The following is a 20,804-nucleotide window of genomic DNA, read 5'->3' on the forward strand; positions in this document are numbered from 1 at the left end:
TTTGATGCTGAGGAAACATAAATGGCAAAAAGAGAAATAACGTGTTTTTCAATTTAGATAAGCATTCCATATCTGGGAAGAAAATAACAATTTACAAGCATAACTAAAGTATATTAGCATGGAGATGCTATAAATTTACCTGGGTATACAACTCTAAAGAAACATAGTTCACACACAAAGTACACAGTTCCCTATCTTATCAATTATAAATATATTTAGTATAACAAAGTTGTAGTGAAATTGTTTATTTTGGTAAAAAGTAGCAAACTCCATTTGGTTCATGATATATCTCCTGCAAGCAGAAAAAGACAAGTGAGTTTTTGGGTATAGCACCAGGAAGTGGCAGTGGCAGTATTTTTTTGAATTAGTTTCAATAATAAGTTATTTAACTTTTGCAAAGATGCTTTGAGAATGGCATTTAAAACAGTATTTACTTACAATATTTCAGCCTGAATAGGAAAGAAATGGATTTATAATTTACTTTAATATAGTATCACAAAACACATATAATTACTTTAATATATTAGACTTTAGGCTGCAGAGAGATTAAAGTAAAGACTCATTTTATCTATATATATCAAATGATAAAACTGTTTCATTTTAATTCTTTGAACAAACTATAATACTATCAAATACATACGAGATAAAGCTTCAGTCAAGTTCTTACCATTGGCTCTACATAAGTAGCGTTAAGAAAGAATTTCTCAGGGCTTTGGAGGGCTCATGGACTCTTCACGCCCCTCTGACTCCATCCTTGTGGCCTTCAACCATAATTTGTGAAACATATCTAGAACAGGTTTCATCATGCCATTCACATCAGCTTCCCCAAGACCTTTAGCAATAGTGGAGAACTCAAACATCACCGCCTTACCAAGATGACTAGCTGCTCACAAGATAAAAGTTTACCAATTAAAAAAGATATTAGAAAAATATTCTATTTGTAAACAAAAGGAAATCCTTCCAAGCAGAAATGATTATTTTCGAGCATGTGTAATCTCTATATACTCTGCTACCAAAAAAACAACCTGTTATTGTAATGTTCGCATAGAATGGATCAAAAGATGCCACTTTTTTCGTATGTGTACTGTCTGATGCTGGTGTAGATGCTAGTCTACAAAAGGGATATTACATCAATTAGCATAATATGTGCAAACTCAAAAAAATTTTAACTAGAGGATAAAAAGACAATAAACTACAAAGGTAAAATCAATGAAAAAAACTGCTAGTATGTTTTCACAAACGAAACGAGTACATTGGATGATGATATGCTCTAATACAAAACAAAGACCCTAGTACTACCATTATTGCTGCCATCATTGTAACTTATAGAAAAAAAACCTTCCAGACTCCAACAGAAATCAAGTGTTTCAATCATTTGACATGCTTGTTTATTCTCTTCATATTGTGTACTAATTGAAAGTAGAGAGACTAAAGATGGTATCCTCTAGGGTATAGCAGAGAACCAACTAGACAGCTGTAGAATGAAGGGCCCTGGCGGGCAGTTAGAGGGAATATAGAGCGGGTTTTCGAGTAGGTGCCCTGATTACTGGTTTTTAATCATCAAAAAAAAAATTCAAACAACAATTTTTTCCCATAAATTCCAACTACTCAGAATCAAAATTCATAAAAATCACAACACAAAATCACAAGTAAATCAGATCTACTAACAATAAAAACCCTTAAATTAGATCTACTAACAATAATCACAAGTAATCACAAAATCACAACAATTAAATTAAAATTTTGTTGCCTGAAGGATTTGAAGCAACTACCTCGACTATGGACGGCTGAGAGAGAGGGGAAGACGGGTGAGAGTGGCTGAGAGAGAGGGGAAGACCAATTGAGAGAGAGGAAGAAGACCAACTAAGAAAGGAGATGAAGACGGGGGAAAGGCGACTGATAGAAGAGAGGAAGACGGTCGAAGATCGGTTGAGAGAGAAGAGGCTTTTCAAGGGAAGAACGACTGAAACTGCTGAGGAAGATGGGGGAAGGAGGAAGAGAGAGAAAAAAAATTACATTTTATATGGGACAAAGTGGTGATTTTCTTAATCAGTTAAGGGTATTTTAGTCAAATTACATTTCAAACTTATTCCCCCGATCACAAAATAGATAATACCAGGGGGGGGGGGGAGACGGATATTAGCCATTCCCATCCAAAAGCCAAATTTGAGGAATTTCTATTCCTCCGGAATACCTATTCCGCACTTGTTTGCCAACCAAACAAGGGAAATGGAATGGCATGGGAATAGAGGGGGAATAGCTATGCTATTCCCCCTACCAAACGCATTGTTAAGTTTTACCTAATCCTCAAAATCAATAAAAAATCATCTTTAATTAAATTCAATTTTCTTGGTATTAACTATTCCATGTCTGAAGGAATAACTTTCAAAATCATAAAAACAAAATTACCTCTCATAAGTTTAGAAAATTACAACCTTACCCATATAAAATCAAATTTTCTCTCTCTTCCTCTTCTCCCTCTTTCTCTTCCAGCCACATTGTTCTCTTCCACTGTTTCCAACTCCGCCAATCACTATCACTTCTCTCTAGTCCAACTTTCTAGTTGCGTTACTCTCATCCACCATCCACTTGTCCAACTCCGCCTGTGATCATGTACATATTGGATGTAAAGGAAAATAGATTGAATTGAATATGCTCAAGTGTTTTGTTTTTTGTTTATTGTATAATGTTTTAAGCTTAGTTTGCTATTGTCCTATTTTTTGTTCTTTATTTAATGCCTTGGGCTTGCAACTCTCTTCATTGAATTGACCAAAATTATTAAAAGGTGCATAACATTTTGCATAATGGGGAAAACTTCTTCTTTAGTGAGTTTTCTTTTTATCAAATATTGTACATCAAAAATATTATTTAGAAGAAAATATTACTTATATAAGTTTCGAGGTGTTTTTCTCACGATCCACATCAACCTTTGTGAAGTATTACGGTTGTGTCCCACAAAAGGGATTAGGTAAAAGGGATTAGGATCAACCTTTGTGAGGTATTATGGTTGTGTCCCACAAAAGGGATTAGGTAAAAGGGATTAGGTTAAAAGTGGTGTGAATCCTTATATGCCCAATATCAATCTAGCATAAAGCCATGGCTCCCTCACTTCAACAAGAGTCCATGTCCTTAATGGCACATTACTAATACTTAGAGTCTGCTCTAATACCAATTGTTTCGGTCCACACCAACCCATGTGAGGTATTGTTTGCTTTTACCTATTGACCTCACAGTTTTGTCCCATAAAAGGCACCTCACAGGTTAAAAGTGGTGTGAACTTTTATATGCCTAATATCACTCTAGTATATAACCAATGTGGGATTCATAATTCCCCTCTCTAAGATCATAACATCCATCCTTACTCTACCATTAGGAGTTTCTCTTCGATGTGGGACTTTATAGCTTGGCCCACTGAGAGCATTATTTCGATAATATAAGATTTACGTCCACTTGAGGACCGTGACATCAAGAAATTTCTCTTTCCTTTTTGTTTGTGCCAAGGCCAAACTTTGCATCAAAATAATATATAAAATGTATAATTTTGATGAAAGTAATACAATGCATTATTTTGTTGAAAATAAATACTAATATAATGAAAAGTATTTTTATCTTTTTATGACCTATTCTTTTCTTATTCAAAAGTTTTTTTTTACTAGCTAAGCATTGCAATAAATCATAATAGCAACTCCTATCCCTATTCTCTTCACTGTACCAAATTACATAATAACTATTTTATTCACACACAATAAGTATTTTATTCCATTCATATTTGTTTCATGAACCAAGCATACCCATAGTTCAATTTTGTCATGTAATGTCACATCCAATAATGACATAGACGGTTTACTATCGGCAGATTTCTTTATGGTAACATTATTTTCTTAATTACACAAAATTAGAGTTTCTATATTGCACATTAAACCCAAAGTCGGGTCCTAAATTTTGTATTTAATCTTTTACTTTTTACTTTTATTTTTGAAACGCAGAAATATATTTTAGTAATGAGGAGATTTGGATGCAAAGCACCATCCAAATGAGCAGCCAAGGTATACCCTTCCAAACCCAACAGGAGCTTGATTCGCAAAACTTGATACCTCATTCTTTACATCAGTAACTCAACACTCGACCCCGGGACGCTAAGCAAACAGCTCTCAATCCCAGGTTTAAGCACATAATTTTTACCATACACTTAATTCTCATATTTCAGGCATGACTATGGGATCCATATGCAGGGCTGCCAACGACATAAGGTGGGTGAACAGCATTCTTCAGGAGTGGAACCCTCGCAGGATCAATATCATCATCACTCTCATAATATTGATGCGGCCCAAGAGCTTTAAGGATCATTGCCAATAGGATACATAGTCCCTGCAAAAGAAGAAGGTAGACGGTCAAGCATATGATAACCATGGCATGCTAATCTTACTCCTCTAACCTAGACAAACTTTCACATTAGAAATGGGAAAAACTCAAAAGGAGAACCAAGAAAGAGGAGGGAGAGAGGGAAGCTTTGAAAACAATAGAGTGAAGCTGAAAACAGGCCATGAAAACGTAAACCCTTAACTATACCTGTATGCTTCTGCTTCAATTCCATTTCATATTTTCCAGTTTACCCAGGAGCATTTAGGAAATTGCTTCTATAAGTGAAACCGCATGGTAACTTCAACAACCCTCAAGTGCACAGAGCGTAACTAGCTATTTGTCTATGTGGGATACAGCCAATCATAAACATGCATTCAAATCATTTGCATTGCAAGGACAAATAACCAAATGACATATTTAAACCCAACAACTGAGCATGCTAATTTCACTGTAGTTAATCATGTGAAATGCACTGTACAATTTCCCATCACTTTCAGTCCAAGAAAGATATTAACCTGTACAGACACGACAGAAAAGCCTATCCACTTGCAGAATTCGAAGTTCGACCTGATGAAATTTTTGAACTTATTAAAACTCCCACTTGGATCCACTGGAAAGTCCTGGTATAAAAATCAGCATAGTGATCACATTAAGTTTTGACAAGCAAATGTAGTAAGCTGTACAAAATTTATTCAATTATCAGCTTTTGTATGTGATATACCTCCTCCCAGTCATTATTCAGAAATACATCAGTCGTCACTGCAGCCTCCAGCATAAGAAGTAAAAAGGTGAAGGCCATATACTAATGCATTTAAGGTCAACAACAAATTTACCATCCCATTAAGTTGTGGTTTGAGTTTGTGAAGCAGTAAAGCATATTCATCATCATAGTGGCAAAGAACAAAAAAACTGAGAAGGGCTAGTTAGTTATATGTGTATAATAATAATAAGAAACTGTAAGCCATAAACAAAACACTCCACAATGTAACATTGCACTTCTAGAACGAAATTTGAGTAAAATTCCAGATAATTATGGGGCATTGATATCTAGTTTAACTGAATCAAGAAAAAGGATACAAAATAAAGGCAACAGCCATTTGCAGTTTCAGCAGCAATATGCCCAGAACATGTAATCACACACAAAGTAACACCCAGGCCAAGGAAAGTGTAGATAAACCTACAATTCACCCAAAAACAAAGGAGATTTGTTTTTAGCAGAAAAATCGAATTGTGGTCCGTCCAAAACAAGAGAGAATTAAAAGAACACTAACTGAATAACTAAAAGCTTCTATTTATATTTTTAACTTTCCTTCATTTTCCCATCAACCAAACAGAAAATGGAAACTAATAATGATTCAAAAACACAGAAAACAACAAAAAAAAAATTCATCAAATCAAATATAAAACACATTTCTTTTCACATTTCATAACCCAAGAAAAACCAAAAAGATCGACTTTTTTGAAATCCCAGGCTTCCCCATTAACCCCAAGATAGAGAACATACCATGGAGCTGCATAATCAGAGCCTTCAAACGGAAAAAAATCCCCAATTTCTCTTTGCCAAACCCTAATTAACCAAATTGCATACAGAATCATAGCCGTACCAACCATTCCTATGATTGAATTCACCAGCTTCAATATTGATTGTACGCAGCTCCTTACCACTCTCACCATTTTTGATGCTCTATTGATAAAAGATTTGCCCAATTTCGATCTAATTCATCAAATCTGCAGCAAAAACCTGGATGGAAGCCTAGATTTGTTAATCTAGGGCTTAGGCGCGTGAGTAGTACGCTGAGAAAATTTTGATTGAACGGGGTTATGGGCTCTTTTATGCGGGAGTTTTGAAACGCCTTTTATAGTCACCGGCGTGGAAGGAATGGTTATGAGAAAATAAGTAATTTGTATGTTTAGACGAATAGCTCTCTGCATCCCGATGCTGTGGTGTAGTGGTTATCACGTTAGTCTTACACACTAAAGGTCCCCAGTTCGATCCTGGGCAGCATCAAAGCATTGAGTTTCATTTTTATCACTCATTTTACTTGTTTATGTACATTTTTGTCACCCATTTTCCTTGTTTATTTACTCAGAAGACAATTATACAAGACGTACAGAGTGACGGTTAACCTTTATTTCCTCAAAAGAAGCAAAGACAAAAATGGTTTGTTCTTCAATTGAATGATGCACGTTTCAATATTAGCTTCTTGCTCGTTGAACCCAAATAAATTACAGAGACAAGTGTTTCAAGCTCTATTCCACTACTACTTTGGATCGAAATCCAAATACATTCTATAGGCATCTCGATCAGCGGAGTAGTAACTCTTGATCAAGCTATCAACTTGAAAACCAAGCTTCTTGTAAAGACCCATGGCAGCACTTCTCAAAGGATCAACGTGAAGTGATATCCGATGGACATTTCTGGTCCTGCATTTTTCAATTGCCGCTTTTAGTAATGCCTCTCCATGGCCTTGCCTTCTATGACTCTCCTTCACTATTCCGTTAATGTACAGCAACCAATCCAGAAACAAAGAAATAAATCACGGAAGTAGAAACAAACAGCTGTACAAGAAAGACATAGATTTGACATGGCATATTCATTAAACAAAATGAGGTAACTTGGTACTTTACTCGAGCAGGTTACCGGCCAGTGTTAGAAGGAAGAATGCAAGATATTAAAAGACGAGGGGATAAAAAACACCTGCAAGCTTTGATATGGAAGCGGAGAGTGAAGAGGGCCAGGAATACATGACATAGCCGACCACTTCTCCATGAAGATCTGTTGTGTAAAGCAACCCAGCGTTGTTCTTTCTCAGCTCTTCATCGAAGGATCTAGCAAGTGACTCGTGCTTGGGGAAAATCTTTTTCTCCATCTTCACAATCTCTTTTACTACCTTTTCAAAACTTGTTGAGTTCCTTCGGAGCTCCACCACCACCAAGGCTCCGCTCTCCATGTTTCCCTGTCGTTTGCCCTTCCCAATCCAGGCAAATCCAACTCTTGTTTGTATATTTAAGTAGTCAAGTTAAACAGTTGAGTTTCTGTATTAGCTATATATTGTTAAAGCCAAGGCATTCTTTTTAATTTTTCAATTTTTTTTTTGGTTTATTTTGCTCTACACCCCAGTAAAGGAAATAAGAGAAAAAAAAATATATGACTACACTGTACTGTATATAGTAAGTAAGAAATGTAAGAGAAATGGGAAGAAGTTTCTATTAAACTAGACACATTAAAAAATAAAATAAAATAAAATAAAATAAATTGTAAAATAAACCTAATCTAAAATCATTAAAATGATTTTAATGATTTTATTACTATGACCACGATGATTTCAAAAGTGAGACCACACGTTACTGAAATGATAACAAATTATTTGTTGACATGATGACGATGATGCACATTCTCATGCATTTATATTATTGGGTTTTTTTACATCTTAATTTTATTTTTGTAACAAATACGTACTCAAATCATAAATCTGTGTTGTGGAAAAAATTGAACGATTATTCAATAGTGGGTGATTCTATAGATTCGAAACGTATGCACTAGGTATCGTGGAAAAAATTTGCTTCCCTTACATCAAAAATGGATTACACATTAAGAGTTTGATAAATGTCTTTGAAGCTTTTTTTATCAAACTTTGATGGCGTTTTCGCACCGTTGATAACTTACGGACACGTTTCATTAAAGCTAAGTACTGTACTAGCCAAGTACCAATGCAAACCAATGTTATACTACATGACTCTCAATCATGGAAGCGATTGAAAAATGCCCACAGCATTATTGAAGAAAATATTCATTGTAAGGTTGGTAGGGGCAAAATTTGTTTTTGGCATGATTGTTGGATGGGAGAACAACCTTTGGTAAACTTTCTTTCTTTTATGACAATGAAGGATAGGATGAGGGAAAAACTTTGAGCAGTACTCATTGATTTTTTGATTGAGGACATTATGAAAATTCCTGTTGAAAACTCTAAAGATGATATTGCTTATTGGGTGTCTACTTCTCATGGTGACTTTACCATTAAAAGTGCATGGGAATTGATTCGTCGACAATAACTAGTAGACAATGTTTTCAATTTTATTTACAAAAGTATTCCTCTCAATACTTCATTTTTTTTTTTGTGGCAGTTGGTGCATGGTTGGATACCAGTTAAATTAAAAATTGGCTAATATTGTCACGCAGAGGAAACATTGGTCCATGTTTTATGGCAAAGTCTGGTGGCACAACAAGTTTGGAATCCCTTTGCTAAATTTTTCCTAATCAATGTCATTCGGCCTCAGAATATTGTACAAGTACTACTCAGGAGATTATACAAAAAAGGGACATATTCTGGTTTTATTATCTATATTTATTTGTTGGTTTTTGTGGATTGAATGCAATGATGCAAAACACATAAACCTAAATATCTATCCTAACAGAGTAATATGGCACATCATGAATTTATTGATGCAGTTTCAGAAAGGAAATCTCCTACAAAGATGGCAGTGGAAAGATGACAAACAAATTGCAAACTTATGGAGGTTCGGATTTACAAAAGAGTCTCCTATACCACCCAAAATAATTAAATAGGTGAAACCCTTGATAGAGGAAGTTAAGTTAAATGTCAATGGTAGTTCTAAGGACCAATTTCAAAACACTGCAAGAGGAGTGCTGCTGATCATACAGGTATGCTTATATTTAGATTTTCTAAAAACTTTGATCTTAATAATACCCTGAAAGCCAAATTACTTGCTCTACAAAAGTGTCTGCTTTTATGCCAAGATCACACTTTTTCTAATGTTTGGATTGAAATGGATGCTAAGGTAATTATGCATATGATAAAGGCGGGAGCCAAGGTTCTTATGATATTCGTTACATCCTTACCAATATACAAAAATGTTTGCAAACTTTTTTTATAAAATTTCTTGCATTTATCGATAAGGTAACCAAATTGTCAATTTTTTTGTCAAACCATGAATATTCTCATCAAGGCCTCCAAATGTTTCATCAAGCTTTAAGTGAACTACAAGGTATCTTAAAATTGGATAAAATTAACTTACTTTATATTAGATTCAAATAATTGTAAGGGAGTAGTAAGCCTTATTGATTTTCTTATTGTAAGTAAGCAATATTACTTAATTCATGTTTTCATGTAAAAGGAAGTAGTATTTTCATTAAGAATATTTTTTTATTTTTCTCACGTACTTCTAGAGGTAAGGTTTATCTCATCCTCGCTAGTATACTTCTAATTCTCATTTTTAGAGCATGTTTGACCTAGCTTTTTTTTTTTTAACTTAAAAACTATTATCAAACTTTTATGAAAAATAATAGCTTTTAAAATTAAGCTAAAATTGTTTGGTAAATTTACTTTTTATAAGCTCTATTTTATAAATAAATTGTTTGACAAAATAACTTATATAAACTCTAATTTTAATTAAAATTACTATAAAAGGTATTTAATAAATAACTTTTTATTAATCACTAATTTCTTTGTTCAAAATAAAAAAATTAACTTTATTTTTTATTTATTTAAAATAAAATTTTGAAATTATGAAAAAGATTTTTATATAATATAAAGTTTATAATTAATAATAAATTATAAAAAAAGAGATGAAAGAAACCAAGGAGTCCACTACTACAAGCCTTAACTCTAACAATAGAGGAGAACTTAAAAAATAAAAAGAGAAGTATAAAGTGGGAGTAATAATTTAGAAAAATCATGTTTAGCTATTCATGTCCTTATCAACAAAGTTCACCTCTATAAATAATATTATCTTAACAACCATAATCAATAAATATTATCTCAATTTTCATCTAATTTATCTAAGAACCATTGACTTATTTGATTAATTATTTCAATCATAATCATCAAATATTATATACATCATAAAGAAGTTAAGAATAAATAAACATTATATAATTATCATATCAAACAATAAATTGAAAAAAATCAACCAATAAAGAGAGTTTTCAAAGTCCAAAAAAATGATAGAAAGTAAAATGCAAAACAAAATAGAAAGAAAAAGAAAAAATAATACCTGAATGCAGTTTTGAATTTTAGATTTTTTTTTCTTAATTTTTATAAGAACAAAAAAAAACCTAGAATGATGATTTGTAGAAAAGAGGGAGAAGAGGGAGATCGATAGGGAGAGGGAGTATTTTTTTGAGAGAAGATATTTTTGAAAAAAAAAATCTCTTCTAATAAGCTGGTGTGTTTTTTTTTTTTAAAAAAGAAAGCTCTTAATTGAAGTTTTTTTAAAGCTTTTTTTTATATTTTATTTTTAAAAAAAAGTTATTTTTTTTAAATTACTTTTCATGAAATTTTGTTTGACCCAATTTTTACTTTTAAGTAATAGATAAGTTAAAAATAAATCAAGTCAAACGAGCACTTAATAAAATACTAACAAGAAGCTGACCTTCAAAGTTATTCCAACTTAAAAAAAAAAAAGTTATGTGAACTATTTTGCATAGTACAGTTAATAAAAGTGAATTTTCAATTATATTTTTAATATATCATTTAATTGAATAAATACTTTTAAATTAATTATAAATATAAAATTTTTTAATTTGAAGAAAATTAAGCTCAATTGTCACAAAATTAGGGCTGTTTTTGACGGATGTTGGACTCTTTTTCAAAGGATTTTGGGTTCATTTCTGACGGATTTGAGGCTTATTCCTGATGAATTTTGAATCCATTTCTGACAGATTTTGGATCAATTTTCAATGAATTTGGATACTTTCTTTTTTTGGATAAATTTTGGACCTTTTTGACGGGCAGTCTAAGTTTACTAGTATAAATCTATCTAATCATGTAAAGTAATATAAAAGAAAAATCAATCCAATTTCCTTGTGCTGAAATTAATTATCTATTAGAAAAACAAAACCACAGAATTCTATCTATTTTGTCAATTTCCTTTGGCTTTCTTGATACAAATGGCCATTCAGTTGAGAAACTGGAGATAATAAGAGGGGAAAACAAAAATGATTTTTGCTCGGCCTAAGGTTAATCCCACACCTACATTTCGCCGCCCTTTTAGCAGACGACTCGCTTTATCCACCAATCCTTTTCTCTACTACTTTTATAGCTCCAAATTCAGTTCCAGTTTTACTGTTCTCAAGTGTCACTGCACCGAAGACAAAAGTACAGACAAATCCACTCAGGTAAGTTCTCTGACTTGCATGTTTTATATGTTTACAAGTTAAATCTAACTCACCAAACTATTTTTAAGGTGCTTTCTGATCAAATTCTGGAAATGGGTTTTCTAATTTGGGGATGAACAGGGGTTTTCAGTGTTGACATCAGATATTCCATGGAAGACAGGGAGTTTATGGAGCGCCATGGCTGTGTATATGTTCAATTTGCATATTCCTCTGGGTTTTGGAGGCTTGTCGATTGTTGCTTATATCTTGAATCAACCTGTCCTTGATCCCCAGACTCAGGTAATACGGCCTTTATTGGTTTTTAATTTTTTTTTTATATATATGGCATATAATTCTTCTATCCAATTGGAATAGCAAGGAAAGAGGGCACTCTGTAACTGAGCTCCCTGCTCATTTATGTAACCTTGCCACCATTTTTTGCTCCCATTTTCTGAGCTTTGTTGCTTTTTCCGGTTTGTAATTAGATAAATGGGAGCTTTAGTGCGTGATATTAGAGGTGAGGTAAGGCTGATGACCAGAAATTTTTTTTTTTTGTAAACTCAAATGTCTGCTGAGCTTTTGACTTGGGACGAGAGTTTTAATGTCTGTAAACAAATAGGATTTGATTTTGCGGGCTTGGCTCTATGAATAGAGGTTGTTATGTATTAATAAGCTTACTCTAATCACAAGACTGATCTAGAAAGAACATTTTGGAGATAATTTAAATCTCAAAAGCAGTTAATCAGTTATCCTGTAAATAATTCTACCTTCTTTCAGTAATCTCTTGATAAACTTCTGCTTTCCACTTACGAGAAAAAAAAAAACTGCCTTCTTTTAACTTCCTAGGCTTTTGGCTAAAAAGAAGTTTACATGTCTGTAAAAAATTGGGAGAGTGGTTTGTTGAAGATAGTGATATGTGCTTTTTTGATGGTTCATTGCACAAATGTCCACTTAAACTTACGTTTTCTAGTCTTACTTGTGCCCTTAAAGAAGAAATCATTTTGGGTGGATGGGTTACTTGTAAACATGTACATACTCTTAAAGTTGCTTCTCTAGTTTGATTCGATCTTTGCTGCAGTCACTATCACTGCTTCTACTTGATATTTTGGAACTCATCTCAACTCTCCTTCTGCTAAAGAGTACCATTAAGCCAAAAAATGGGCTTATGAACTTCTTCAAATCTAGCGAGTTATCGATAGAGAGGAACTGGGTATTGGCATCAGCACTGGGTTTTGGGATACTTATTTTGTTCGTTTTCCTTACATCAATTCTTGCTGACAGATTATATGGGGTAAAGGTTGGTTTCTTCCTCTTCATTGCTTTTAATATTCTTTATCAGATATGTTGTTCAGCCCTGAACACGAAATAGTTTTATGAGACTTAGTGGTAATGGAATATTTTTGCTGATTTATTAAGCTGGCCGCAGTAGGTTAACTGATTTAACCAGAAAAAAGCACAGAAATTATTGATGTGTTAGCACTTCTAGTTCAAAAGATGCTGAGTTTTGTTAAAGTTAACCCCATCATGTTAAAATTGTTTCAGAATGTGTTGTTTGCTTCAATTATATGCATTTATATGTCATCATAAGCGTGTGGCATTCTTCTCTCTGAAATTTTGCCCCAGCATTTCCTGCCAATACATTATTATGTCTCTAAGATATGTGACTTGTGCATCTTTTTTTTTTTCAATCTAAAATTTAGGATGTGAATAACCCCATACTGAAGGAAATGCTTCTAAGTAGTGACATCTCGAAAGTTGCTTGTGTTATTGTTTACTGCATCATCACTCCTCCCTTGGAAGAAATGGTTTACAGAGGATTTCTGTTGGCATCTCTTGTCTCAACAATGAGCTGGCAACAAGCAGTTGTCCTTAGCGCAGCCATCTTTAGTGCAGCTCACTTCTCTGGTGAGAACTTTTTACAATTGTTTGTCGTTGGGTGCATCCTTGGGTGCTCTTATTGTGGAACTGGAAACTTGAGATCTTCCATTGTCATACATTCTTTGTATAATGCCTTGACATTGATTATAACTTTTTCATCTTAAGTATAAAATTTAAGCCATTTGATATCTTCTCTGGTTTCTCTACTGCCTCGTGTTATCAACAGTTTGACACATGTACTATCTACATTACACAGCCCATGATAGGAAAAACACCTTGGGACTGTTCTACAATATATAAGCCACTTGATAAACTAAGCTACTTCGGTCCTCTCTCAACTATGCATTCGTGGGTGGGTAGATATAATTAGAAGTTGTGAGATTTTTAACATTTTCTAAGAGTAGCATGTGATACCCCATCTCCTATGAGATATGAATGAGATTCTTAAGATCTATATAAGAGTTTAAGTCATTCACTATTAGTAACTTGAGCTTAAGCTTTTGAAAATCACGTGATTATAGTTTAAAAAGTTGTTAGGTCAATGATGCTTGGATTTGGGTAATTATATTGTAATGTGTCAAAATAAATTTTTAAAAGTCAAAAGATATTGTAATGATGTATTAAACTTATTCAAAATGAACTTGTTTATCAAACTTGAACTTATTTGATCTTTCACAGGACTATCATGTGTAGGTAATACTATTACTATCAGGTCTATTTAGTGTATTGTTAGGATTTTTTTGTGTTAGTTTTTGCATTGTAATAAAAAAGTTATAAAAAAGATAAAATTATAAATATAATCAGTAAAAAAATTAAATATTAAAAAAATAATAACAAAAAATAAAAAAGAGAGAAAAACTACAAAAAATTGAATCTCAATTTTTTTCTCAATTAAAAATTAAATTAAAAAAGCCACCCATTCTTTTTTCTCAATTTTTTTTATTTTTTTTTTCTATTTTTTCCTCCCACATCTCTCTCTGAACTTAAACTTACCTCTCTCTCGTATACGTACATATCTCCATCCCTTTCTTTTACCCTTTTCTTTACCTATTCCTTTTATATCAAATTTAATTTTTTCATCCAATCTTTTTTTCAAAATTTTTTTCTTATTCTTCTTTTTCTTCCCATTTTATCCCTAATTTTTCTAGCCTCTACACCTTAACTACAAATTCAACTCCTTTGACCCCAACCCATCACATGTCAACCGCTAATCCCCATCTCCCTTCTCAAGACTCTGATGGGTTTGGCTATGGATGGTATCCTTAAAATACACAGCGGAAAGAAAATTAAAAATTTTATAACTAAACAACAAAACATGTTTCTACCCATGGATCATCTTGGTGATATTTAACACATAAAAGTATAAAATAAATTATTGTTTAGAAAGTTACTTTGCCATGTAATTTCGTAATCACGATGGTACTTTTCGAAACAATCTCGCGAACACCACAAGGAGCAAAAACCCTAACCAATCAAGTACTTGACCTCTAATGGTAGTACACACGATTGCACTTGATCCTTCAACAAAGAAAAAATTTTTAACTATATTTTGTGCTAGCAAAGAGGACAACAATTGTCCTTTTCTTCATTTTCACAACTTTAGTCGAACCTTTCTCGAAAATTGCTTATGAGCAATTTTCTCTTTCACACAAAGGGAGTGGTGGCAAAGAAAGAAAACGTTTCTCTTTTTCTAACAAAAACTATATTTTTTTCAATTGTGAAAAACTCTCATATGGAAAATAGTTAAAATGTTACTTATATAGTTAGGTTAAAATAACTTCAATTTTATAATTAAGCCCTCAATATTATAACACATTATAATATTGGGCTCATTACTTAATTAAACTCTTTTAATTAAGTCCTTAAAAATTAAAATCAAAATTAATTTCTTTTATATTTTGCAATCAAGGCCTTATAATTATAATTATTTATAATTATGTTTAAAACTTAATTAAACTCTTTTAATTAAGTTTATAAAAGTTAATTATCTAGCATGTGAGTTAAATCTAACTTAAATCATCACTCTCTCAATTTAATTCAAATGGAATCATTATGTATGACCCATTAGGTTTCCAACATGTTGGAAATGGAATTGATTAATGACTTAATTGATTAATATAAATTTCAATCAATTAATTTATAATCAATTCCATAGACAAGATTGACATCTAGCAATGTATCATGGCCATCCAATTGTTGGGAGAGTTAAAGGGTTCTTTGACAACCTTTCAGTGTATAGTCTATCAGTGTAATTCATTCCCTCATTATATATCCCGGAGATGATAAGAGCTTGGTACAGTGTCTACTCTTATTGACCTTCATATTTGTTTATGCAATTATAGTATTAGCTTTATAGAGGGTTATGAAACCTTTTTTATAATCTCTATGTCGCATTGGCCAAGGACTTCAATAAACTAATGTTAACCAAGAACTGATAGGATATGTCCTTTAAAACACTTGAGGTGATGATTCTTATCTTGATCACTCATTTGCCTTCACATGCTTCATATTATACCCAAAAACATCTTGTTTTGGAATCCTTGGTTAGGCACCCATAAGGATGAAATCAAAGTATAGCACTCTACACATAAGACAACTTGGTGTCTCAAGTCTATGGAGTATTTACACAACTGACACATGAGAAGTGTTGCATATACACTAGATTGTATTACCAAATGCACTTCTCATGGCGGGTCATGTTCAGTAAAGTTGCTCTCTTAGGCAAGCACTTATATTATAGTTTCAAGTATCTCTATATTTCAATCTACGAGATCGATTGCTTACTTTCAAAGTAAGGAACATAAAATATACCAGTCTCTAAGCATCATTGATGTTCAGTCTCAATGATACATTGACCAAGAACATTTTGAAATTATGCTTTGATGTATATGAATCTCACAACTGTAACCCATTACAGTTTTCTTGTTAGGCATATTAATCTCATAAACTTCATCCAATTAGATTTATAACTCATTATAATTAATATTTTATTGATGAAAAAAAACTTTTAATCATTCAATATGAATGACACTATTGCATGATTGGAATCAAACTCCAATCAATTCCAATTGATTGCAGAGCTCATCCCAACAGACTCCATTTGTTAAAACATGGAGAAGCAAAGCATCGGGAAGCCAACATGAAACGTGACCTCTGTCTAAGTTGAGCCGTGGTATGGGGCTTCTTTTTAAATATGTAATATATATATATATATGAGTCTGCGAGGCTTTTGATAATACTATCCCTTGCATATGCAAACCACATCACTATAATCTATATTTTTTCGGCATTCCAAAAATGACAGCGTACACTGAGTGGTTAACTGTGCATGGTGTTTCTTTTAAGAGTTCTTGCAAAATATAAACATTTTCAAATTGCATGGGGATTCTATATTAGATATTTTAATAAAGGGAAGCTGCTCATTATTTAAGTTCCCCATGAAAAGGGCAACGTGTGCCACTGATGAAGCTTCCACATGAAGACTTGGTGATTTTAAGGAGACACAATTAGTATTTCTTTCAGAATTTCTGCCATAGAAATCCCATTCTCTTTCTTTTGTTCCCGACATTTGCCTCAAATGTTGAGGTCATTTTCTGTGTGATACCAACTAGCAATCATGCCGTAAAACTTGATAGCAAATGAATACTCAAAAAAAAAAAAGAAAAAGGACTATGGTCCCCAAATCTTCAAAAGCATGGTATGCATGTTGGATTGACAGGCACGTTTAGCAGTGTTAGGATTTTTGTCAATATTTTGAGAAAATTCCTAAAATTTCCAACAATAAACAGGATTAGCTATAAAAACAGTCCCGGCAATTTTGAGCTAGGGCCCGCCTTAACCCTGCTGGCTGGCTCCCAGTAATCCAAAACTAGACTCATGTTAGCATTTGATTTGCAAGTATAAGAGAGCTCATATACATATACATATACATATATAATCGTACATACTTGCGGCCTTTAGCTAAGTCCAGCTGGTTAATCACTTTAACATGCCATGAGCTGTGCCAGCGTTTGGCTTAATCAATGCCAACTATTGGTAATCAACACTGTCTCAAAGTTTAATTTTAAACCATTTGGGCGCCCTTACTTCTGTAATAGACTCCCTTTGTGGGGGGCTTTAACTTTTAGCCAACTGTCAAAGGCCCATCTAAGTGTTATTAATTTTCTAATAATTTTCAACAATTTAACATTAGTAAACTCCAGATTTATTTAATGGGTTTGGTCCAAAGCCAGTTTACTTGAAACAAAATACTCTCCAGTCTGGGCCCACAGGAAACCGAAGGACCAATCAACACTTCACGTAGCCATCTCAATCTCATGCTTATCCCGTAATAAACGTGTTGATCACCCATGACATTGCCACTAGATGTCCGCCACGCGTCCCTTGATGCGTTGGATCCCACGAGGTCAAGCTCAGCTCCTCGTCAGCATAAAAGGAGCCTAGAGTTTGTTCCCACTTCCAGCGGTTTACACAACACACACAGCTTAACAAACAGACTACCTTAATCTACGCAAATCCCTACTACAGCTTTTAAACTCCCATTCATCTCTTCGTCTTTCTCTCAATGGCTGGGTTCGAGCAGCGAGTAAAGGAGAGAGCCAAGGAACTCAAGGTTTTGCTCAAGAAGGGTGTGAAGATCGTGGGAGATTCATGCAAGAAAGGCTGGTACAAGGTCAAGCATATCAGAGGCTGATGAATATGCTCCACCATGTTTGATCCTGATCTATATTTCAATACCCACATCTTTTTTTTATTCGCGTTTTCCTTGGTTTTTTAGGTTTGAGTTTTCTCATGTAAAGATCTCAGTCATTGTCCTTTGTTGGGGGGGTTTTTGTTTAAAACTTTAAAGGGTTTGGTTCTGTTTGCTGTTTCGTCTTCTTTTAATCTGATTTAGCTTTTCATGAGTTAATCTTTGTTGTTGTTGTTGTCGATTACATCTCTGATTATTTTGAGATTTTAGTTATTGTTTCTGTTTGGCTCTAAAATGTAAAGGAGTGTACAATTCTTTATTTTTCCTACAATTTTATAAGGATTATCCCCAAAAAAAAAAAAAAAATTCCGTGAGTTTGAATAAACTGATAACTTGTCTTTCTGCGATAGGATAATGCTAATAATTCCTGCTTAGGCATTACCTAGTCGTTTCTCTGTTTTACTTTTCGGGGTAGATTTAGTCATTATCGAAAATGCTGGTTAAAAGAAGAGGGCAACCATTGGGTCCATTCCTGGCAACGTTGCAACTTTCAGGGAATATGACGCATTGACGCTTCTTCTACCAATTGGCTTGAGCTGTACTCTACCATTTGATTGGGAAGAGTTGGGACCCTTAAGTCTTGATTCCGTAAGCTCAGTGTGAATAGAGAAATTAACCACACAACTTTGTCAAACTTGTAGACTGTCTATATACAAAGGCATAGACGCATATATAGTATTAGAATAAGCTCGAGCGTCGAGAGAGCTAGTAAAGTAGCTAAAGTGGCTTAACTTGTTCGATGAATGTAAGCTATAGCATTTATAAATTAGGAGCACCACATTTGATTCAAATCTTTATTATAATATATTATACTTTACTCCATTTCTAAGCAAGTTTCTTTGTCTAAATACTAGCATTTTGCATACTTTTGCATGTATTCAAATTGACTTTTTATAGTTTTAAAGTCTGAATTGCGTTGGGTTGTTTGGTTGCTTTGCCTTGATAGGCCCATCCAGGTGAAGTTCTTTAGTAGAAGGCTCATGGTTAAAACTAACTAACAAATTATTTCTGAATCAATGCTATGCTACATTTTACTTTTTCCAAATCTAAAACAGGATTTGTGTTGGGGAGACGACTTGCAAAAGTTTATTAGCATGCACGATTTTTACAAGAGGATTGGAAGAGCTCGGAAAAAGGGTACCTGTTGTATGCACTACCAGGAACTAGCAAAACTAGCCTTGTTCTAATCAGTGCAAATTGCAGGAATTTTGCAATGATTATGATTTAGAGATCAAATAACTTAATTGCTATGGGGTATATGATTCTCACAAGTTCAGGTGTGTCGTGTGTAGAGGTCAATAAGAAGAGAGGAACTGGATCGATTGAAAGGGTTTCTATTCGGCTTGACTGGTTCTTCTAGTTGGTTTGATGGTTTTCGATGATTTTCTCCTTAACGCTTGAGGAAGAAGGAGGAGATCCTGAGAGAGAGTGTGTGAGATCATACCTTTTGGAATGTGTTCTGCCCTTTATATATGGGGAGTAGAGTAGGTACCTATTTGATAGCATACCGTGCAAATGGTTGGAGGCAGTTAATAAGTTATTTTCTTAAATATTCTAATTTTAAACAAGGAGATTCTCCTCAGTTTTCATAAAAAAAGTTGGGAAAACTTAGAAAAGGTTTTCAATATCTGAATAATGGGAAGAGAAAGAAAAGAAGTGACTGACTATTTTGTCAATGATAAAAATAAGGTAATACATGACTAATTGGTAGGTTTATTTGAATGGACAATGCAAGAGTAGTGTTAATGCCTTTCTCACATATAATCGTATTCATAAACTTAAATTTATTTTATGGATAAGAATTTTTTTTAATAAATTTAAATCAAATTCATTAAAAATGATAAATTCAATGGAGTGCGAAATCACATTTAAATAAAAAGAGTATTTTTTATAAATGGGTCTCAGGTATAAGGCGTTTTTGATAATAGTCTTTCGTATAATTTTATCTGTTTTTAACCAAGAGAAAAAAAAATTGAACAAAATTATCCTTAATGAAACCGATCAATTTGCTAGGCTTCGCGCCTCAATCCGAAATCTATTAACGGGTCAAGTATGTCTTTTATATGGATCACAACTCTTCGATTTTCATCGAGAGACCGTACATATCATCAGAAGCAAGTCTGTCAAAAGCATTCATAGACAGTTCAACTTCCGAGCATTTTGGCAATGGTAAGAGCTTTTTGAAGTGGTTATTACTTGCATAAAGGTAGTTCACATATTGAGCAGTATGAAGAAGTTGACATTACGTTAAGAAAGGTATAATATTTTTTTATGAATTTTTTATTTTATTTTGAACTATATGGAGGTTTTTGATAGAATGGCTATTGTTCATGTTTAGGGTTAAGGTTTGAGCATAAACCTATACATATTGCTTGTTCATATCGATATTGTTATTGTTTAAAATTTTTTAATATAAACATGAAAGTGGTATTGTTGGTGTTGTTTGGATGGAAAAGTGACCGGTCATGCATGACTGGTTGATATATATGTGTTATAACCCTTTGTTAGATATTGCGTGAGTGAGGGCGTGCTTAGGTGGTTGGCACTTTTTGCGTGAGTGGATTTTTGCATGGGGTCACGTAGGATTTGCGTGATTGTAAAAAGGCTTAACTTTGCGTGACTGATTGATAGGTCATTGCGTGACTGGTTTCTAGGTTATTGCGTGAATATTGTTCAGGCATGACGTCGGTTAGTGTG

General features: G+C 33.5%; 3 protein-coding genes and 1 non-coding gene across 7 annotated transcripts; 2 read left to right on the top strand and 2 right to left on the bottom strand.

Moving 5' to 3' along the window:
• Window positions 1-4,049: 4,049 nt before the first annotated feature.
• Window positions 4,050-6,214, bottom strand: LOC18608691 (Tetraspanin family protein). The gene is made up of 5 exons (XM_007043504.3): window positions 5,867-6,214; window positions 5,440-5,539; window positions 5,084-5,164; window positions 4,878-4,982; window positions 4,050-4,368 (listed from the first exon to the last, which is right to left on the bottom strand). Exons 1-5 carry the CDS (start codon window positions 6,034-6,036, stop codon window positions 4,204-4,206), a joined length of 621 nt encoding a protein of 206 aa, XP_007043566.3. The 5' UTR covers window positions 6,037-6,214; the 3' UTR covers window positions 4,050-4,203.
• An 83-nt stretch (window positions 6,215-6,297) lies between these two features.
• Window positions 6,298-6,370, top strand: TRNAV-UAC (transfer RNA valine (anticodon UAC)). The gene has a single exon. It is a non-coding gene; the product is annotated as a tRNA-Val (tRNA).
• Window positions 6,371-6,524: 154 nt separating this feature from the next.
• LOC18608692 (Acyl-CoA N-acyltransferases (NAT) superfamily protein) lies at window positions 6,525-7,462 on the bottom strand. Its single transcript, XM_007043505.3, has 2 exons — window positions 7,061-7,462; window positions 6,525-6,853 (listed from the first exon to the last, which is right to left on the bottom strand). Exons 1-2 carry the CDS (start codon window positions 7,311-7,313, stop codon window positions 6,624-6,626), a joined length of 483 nt encoding a protein of 160 aa, XP_007043567.1. The 5' UTR covers window positions 7,314-7,462; the 3' UTR covers window positions 6,525-6,623.
• Window positions 7,463-11,180: 3,718 nt separating this feature from the next.
• LOC18608693 (CAAX amino terminal protease family protein) lies at window positions 11,181-19,412 on the top strand. Of its 4 annotated transcripts, none has more exons than XM_088803968.1 (5): window positions 11,183-11,500; window positions 11,621-11,779; window positions 12,558-12,776; window positions 13,180-13,384; window positions 19,163-19,412. In XM_088803968.1, the coding sequence occupies exons 1-5, from the start codon at window positions 11,321-11,323 to the stop codon at window positions 19,198-19,200; spliced, it is 801 nt and encodes a 266-aa protein (XP_088660094.1). In that variant the 5' UTR covers window positions 11,183-11,320; the 3' UTR covers window positions 19,201-19,412. The 4 variants fall into 4 exon arrangements, with proteins under 4 accessions (XP_017970091.2, XP_088660094.1, XP_088660095.1 ...); XM_088803969.1 differs by lacking the exon at window positions 19,163-19,412 and adding an exon at window positions 16,436-16,595 and having other exon boundaries at window positions 11,184-11,500; XM_018114602.2 differs by lacking the exon at window positions 19,163-19,412 and having other exon boundaries at window positions 11,181-11,500; window positions 12,618-12,776; window positions 13,180-13,545.
• The last annotated feature ends 1,392 nt before the right edge of the window (window positions 19,413-20,804 follow it).

This window comes from Theobroma cacao, chromosome 2 (assembly GCF_053813885.1).
Source record: "Theobroma cacao isolate CCN51 chromosome 2, ASM5381388v1, whole genome shotgun sequence".
Taxonomy (NCBI): Eukaryota; Viridiplantae; Streptophyta; class Magnoliopsida; order Malvales; family Malvaceae; genus Theobroma; species Theobroma cacao.